This window comes from Trichosurus vulpecula, chromosome 7 (genome assembly GCF_011100635.1).
Source record: "Trichosurus vulpecula isolate mTriVul1 chromosome 7, mTriVul1.pri, whole genome shotgun sequence".
Taxonomy (NCBI): domain Eukaryota; kingdom Metazoa; phylum Chordata; class Mammalia; order Diprotodontia; family Phalangeridae; genus Trichosurus; species Trichosurus vulpecula.
In genome coordinates this window covers 128,371,410-128,377,640 of record NC_050579.1, presented here as the reverse complement: position 1 = coordinate 128,377,640, position 6,231 = coordinate 128,371,410, and the positions used below count along the sequence as shown (strand labels likewise).

The following is a 6,231-nucleotide window of genomic DNA, read 5'->3' as shown; positions in this document are numbered from 1 at the left end:
TTTGGCTGAGTTCCAGAAAGGTTGTGGTACTTTGGGCATTAACTCTGAGTTGATGGCATGCAGAAGGGCAAAATAATAAAAAGTGACCTTTGAATTGAAGGATCCTTTAGTGTCTCACTGAATTTTGCAGAAGAGCTTGTCAGAGGTACAACAGAATACTAGAGGGAGATGTTACCAAGCAGATTAGTACTGAGTATCTTGGTGCTGATCCTTAGGAGACTTTTTTTTAGTGGTTTTGAGATTAGGGGAAGCAGTTCTACTGAGTTAAATGACCGTATACTGAGTATAGCAGAGGATGGGGCTTCACTGTTTATAGGAAAGGAGGAAGGGATTAAGCATTTAAATAGTGCCTATTGTGCCAGGCAATGTGTTAAGTGATTTACAAATACTATGTCAGTGAAATGGATCATAATTCATGAAGGATAGTATTTGATTTTGTGCAGACATGCATTTTATTTATCTTTTTTTCAGGAATGTTGGAAATGTCAATGATAATTTTCTGGGATTACCAAGAAAAACAAAGATACTTATAAGCTGAGAGAGAAGAATGTTGAGCAGCAGCAATCAGTCCCAGCCTGCAGCTGTACAGCTCTGCTATGAGAGAATATGAAAGGGTCCTTCATTGAAATCCCCTACTCCCCAAGACCCAGAGTCATCCTCTACCTGGTGTTTGGCTCTGGGGTTCTGCTGGCTGTCTTGGGAAACCTCTTGGTCATGATTTTAATCCTTCACTTCAAGAAGCTGCACTCTCCAACCAATTTTCTCATTGCCTCTTCGGCTTGTGCTGACTTTTTGGTGGGAGTCGCTGTGATGCCCTTCAGCATGGTGAGGTTGGTGGAAAGTTGCTGGTATTTTGGGGAGAGTTATTGTAAATTTCACTCTTGTTTTGATGGGTCATTTTGTCATTCTTCTCTTTTTCACTTGTGCTTCATCTCCATTGATAGATACATTGCTGTCACTGACCCCCTGGTCTATCCAACCAAATTCACGGTGTCAATTTCAGGAATATGCATCGCATTCTCCTGGCTCCTTGCTATTACATTTAGTTTTTCACTTCTTTACACAGGTGTCAATGATTATGGACTGGAGGAATTAGTAAGTGCCCTCACCTGTGTGGGAGGTTGTCAGATTGCTGTGAATCAAACCTGGGTATTGATAGACTTTCTCTTGTTCTTCATTCCCACTCTGGTCATGGTCATTCTTTATTGTAAGATCTTTCTGATAGCTAAACAACAAGCTAGAAAGATAGAAAGTATGAACAGCAAAACTGAGTCATCTTCAGAGAGTTACAAAGCCAGAGTGTCCAAACTTCTATATAAAGCAAACCTTCTTGCTAACTTTCCATCTCCAAGAGAAATGAAGAAAACTGTTAATGATTCCATCCTTGAGAAGATACAATATTCCTTGTTTTCTTCTCTTTCTCTTTTTTTATTTGTCAAATCTTTATTGGGTAAGTAGGGAAGGTTGGCAGGGTCCAGTTTAGTCCTTCTTGGCAGCAGCCCTCCTCATGGCAGCTAGGATGTTGCTGAGCTCCCTCTTGGCCTGGATATGATTTCCCACCCTTTTTTTTGAGGAACTTAAGGGCTCACTTATTCTCGGAGATCTTTAACCATTCCATGGCTCACTTCTCATAAGGGGCAAATCCACACACTTCCTGGATCTTATCTCTCACAAACTTGGTGTGTTTGATCAAGTGCCCATGGCGGCAGCAGTGTCTGGTCTTCGAAATGTTTTTGATAACTTTGTAGACCTTATTGAGGTCCACAACTATGGGGTATCAGATGGCCATAGCTGCCCTGCTACTGTATCCCCAATGGCAGCCACAGCAGAAGGGATATTCCCTATATTCTTAACAAACTTCAGCATATGTTTCAGTTTCAGTACTTTTGAGTAAAAGTTTTCCTCATGTAATGATGTAGTGAATAGGACAAAACTTATAATTTGGAGCAATTTCATTCTACTTAGCCAATCACTGAGCTACAAATCTATTCTCCTCATCATTTCTGCAGCACCATTTGTAGCCACACACAGTAGCAATTTTGATAATGAAAGATTATACTTTTTAAAAAGTCCATATACTATATTAAAAATATCTTCACTTGTATCATTAAAAGAAACAATATCAAGAATTTTTATTACTCATTTTTTCTTTTGGGGGGGGTAGGCAGGGCAATTGGGGGTAAGTGACTTGCCCAAGATCACACAGGTAGTAAATTTGTCAAGTGACTGAGGCCGGATTTGAACTCAGGACCTTCTGACTCCAAGACCAGTGCTCTATTCACTGTGCCAGCTAGCTGCTGCTTTTACTCATTTTTTACTCATTTTACTCATTTTTATTCAGATTTTCATTACATGCATGAATAAATGAGATTGTCTGAGCCAGTCCATTAATTTCCATACTTTCATCCACCACAATCATAAGCCAGGGCACAGAGTATATTTAAAAAGGGATGTGAACAGCAATAATATGCCTAGTAAATTAAAGGGAGCCAGTGGATAGGGTGCTGAACCTAGAGTCAGGATAAACCTGAGTTCAGATCCAGTCTCAGGAAGATCTAAGTTCAAATCCAGTCTCAGACACTTACTAGCAAGGTTCCCTTGGGAAAGTTATTTAACCTCTCTCTGCCTCAGTATCCTCATCTGAAAAATGGGGGTTATAGTAGTACCTACCATCTAGGGTTGTTGAGAGGGTCAAATGAGGTAACATTTGTAAAGCACATTGCAAATTTTAAACTGCCTAATGCATTTTATTTATATTATTTATATCTAGTTCCATGCTTATATAGAATGTAATATACATTAATATATTTAGTTATTTTATTATTGGTCCTCAGAGATATGTATATTCTTCTTCACTACCAAGCTTAATTACCTATGATTCTGCAAATCAAAACTCCCTTCCCTGACCATCTTTTTTCTGTTGGAATTTAAGATTCTTGAGGACAAGGACTACCTAACTTTAGCACACAGTAAGGGCTTAATCTTTTTTTCATTTATTCATCAGTTCCTTGTCAGGAAAATTGCACAAGTCTGGCCATCTTTGTTCTAGTTATTTTGTTCCATTGATCAGGAATTCTTTTTGTTGATATAGTTTTTTTACATTACAAACATTTATAGAGTAATCCTACTTTATAAGAAGTCCTTTGTAGCAAAGTAATATCATTAAGTAAAATTAACTTAATTAATTTCATTTAATGAATAAAATTAATATCACAGCAATCTTATCTAAAAGTGTATGCAGCATTTCAAATAGGTAGCACCCTCCCACCTCTATCTTTTAAAATTAACAGAAATCTATTTTCCCTTCCTGTCAATGGAAAAAGAACAAAATAGTTCTTTGACAAATAGGCAAGCATAGTCTTACAAAACAAATTCCCTCAATAGTTTATACAAACATAAACATGTCATTGTGTATGTGCATATGTGTGTTTATATCTATATATTGGACCAGTAGGTGGCAGAGTTGATAAAGATTAAATCTGGCCTCAGACATTTACCAGCTGTGTGAGGCCAGGTAATTCATTTAACCCTATTTGCCTCAGTTCCTCATCTGTAAACAATGAGCTAGAGAAGGGAATGGCAAACCATTCCAGTACCTTCACCAAGAAAATCCCAAATGGGGTCACAAAGAGCATGACTGAAAACAATTGAACAACAAGAAGAAATAGCTGTATATAAACCTATTTATATATATGCCTATAACTCATTCTCCACCCATAATTTGGAAGTTTATGGAAACTCCTGGACAAGAATTTCACAAGGATTAGCCAAGGTATACACTGGAAGCACTCACAGCATTAAAATCCTGGATATTAAAGAATGAATTGTTATTGATATTGTGACATCTGGGATCCATGTGTTCCATTTGTTGGTAGTTAGTAGAGCAGCTAAAGAGACTGATATTGGCAGACAGAATCTTTGGAGATTGTTAGGAATTACATTTTTATATGCTTAAAGCATCATAGATGATACTAATCACTATAGTTTATACCAGTCAAGTCATTGAGGGCCAGGGCATAGGGAAACTATCAGAAGTCTCTGGCCTCAAATGATAAATACTTGTCTTCACAATAACTATACGTATAATGATTACTGGAGGGAGAAAAAGTAATCTATTCTCACAGTTCACACATATACTACAGGGATTACCTCTAAGGGCTTTCAGGGGTGAAGTTTCTTTGGTTGACTTCCTCAGAGCTCAGGGGGCTTGGGGTATAACTTGGATTTGACCTCATGGGGTAGTAGATGTTAATAAACGATGCCCCCTGAAATGAGTAACATCACAATTTATAGCTGTTTCCTTAAGGCAGTTTCTCAGAGGTACAGAGCAACGGATCAAAAGCAACTTTCTCAAATATCCAGGTCAAAACTAATTACTTGCTTGCTTTTTGCTAAGTTACTTATGTTACGCTCTGAGCCATATCAATTTCTGGATCTATAAGATAATTGGGAATTAAACTGGGAAAAGTTCATAATGCTTTGAAGGCAAAACTGATATCTCTTTTATGAACATCAAATTAATGTAATATTTTCTTATAAAATCATTTCAATAGTAAACTCTGTGTGATCACAAGGAGTATAAACACTGCAAGGTTCAGAGAGAAGAATCATGAACAACAACAATGGGTCCCAGCCTGCAGCAGTACAGCTCTGCTATGAGAACATCAATGGGTCCTGCATTCAGACTCCCTACTCCCCAGTACCCCGAGTAATCCTCTACCTGGTCTTTGGCTCTGGAGTTGTCCTGGCTGTCTTGGGAAACCTTCTGGTCATGATTTCAATCCTTCACTTCAAGCAGCTGCACTCTCCAGCCAATTTTCTCATTGCCTCCTTGGCTTGTGCTGACTTTTTGGTGGGAGCCACTGTGATGCCCTTCAGCATGGTGAGGTCAGTGGAGAGCTGCTGGTATTTTGGGGAGAGTTATTGTAAACTTCATACCACTTTTGATTGTGCATTTTGTTATACTTCTCTCTTTCACTTGTGCTTCATCTCTATTGATAGATATATTGCTGTTACAGATCCTCTAGTCTATCCAACCAAGTTTACCTTCTCTGTCTCTGGGCTATGTATTACTCTCTCCTGGACCATCACTATGTCTTACAGTGGTTCTGTTTTTTACACAGGTATCATTGATGATGGGCTGGAGGAGTTAGTAAGTGCCCTCACCTGTGTGGGAGGTTGTCAGATTGCTGTTAATCAAAACTGGATCATAATAGATTTTTTGTTGTTTTTCATACCCAGTCTGGTTATGATTATTCTTTACTCTAAGATTTTTCTTGTAGCTAAGTTCCAGGCTAGAAAGATTGAAAACACGAGTAATAAAGGGGAATCTTCATCCTCGGAGAGTTACAAAGCCAGGGTATCCAAGAGGGAGAGAAAAGCAGCAAAAACACTGGCCATTGCAGTGATTGCATTTCTAATTTCATGGTTACCCTATTCACTTGACTCATTAATTGATGCTTTTCTTGGCTTCATCACCCCTGCCTATGTCTATGAGATTTGCTGTTGGTTTGCTTATTATAACTCAGCTGTGAATCCCCTGATTTATGCTTTCTTTTACCCTTGGTTTAGGAAAGCTATAAAACTCATTGTCACTGGCAAAGTCTTACAGAATGGCTCTTCAGCCATGAATTTGTTTTCTGAACATGAATAAAGGTTAGATTGAGAAATCTGACTATGCATTTCTACTGATGTTTATAATTTTCTGAATTATTCTCTTTTATTAATTCAGAACTGACAAATGACAGACACTAAATGTAATAAATTAGCAAAACCTCCTACAGGAGTTGAAGAAGAAGCATTCCTTCCTTTAGGCCAGGTTGTAATGCTTTTCAGAGTTTTGGCAGTTATATGTCTCTTTGACTGTACTATAAAAAAATCCCTGACAGACATCACAAAGGATTAATATTTGCACCTTGGCTCTAAACAGCACCTTGGCTTATTGGGTCTCTCTCTCACTTTTTTCACTCCACTACTCTTTTTTCCCTGATGTGCATTCTTATACCATTCTACTTTCCTTCATTTTCTGTCTCCAAAATTTCTCAGGATCCTGTGAAATGTCCCAGCTCTTACTTTCCTGTCCCTCTCACTGGTTCCTACCTGTCCCTGAATGCCCACAGAGATCGACAGCTTCTGAGAAGAGCCTGATTCTCTTTCTCTCACTGCCTAAAGTAAAAGCACCATTTAACATTTCCCTGTGATGTTAATCAAGTAGCACCCTGAGTTGCGCAG

General features: G+C 38.4%; 1 protein-coding gene and 1 pseudogene across 1 annotated transcript; both read left to right on the top strand.

The window, feature by feature from the left end:
* The first annotated feature begins 547 nt into the window (after window positions 1-547).
* On the top strand, window positions 548-1,894 carry LOC118857641 (annotated as a pseudogene).
* Window positions 1,895-4,609: 2,715 nt separating this feature from the next.
* Window positions 4,610-5,653, top strand: LOC118857640 (trace amine-associated receptor 6-like). The gene has a single exon (XM_036768244.1). The coding sequence runs from the start codon at window positions 4,610-4,612 to the stop codon at window positions 5,651-5,653; it is 1,044 nt and encodes a 347-aa protein (XP_036624139.1).
* Window positions 5,654-6,231: the final 578 nt, after the last annotated feature.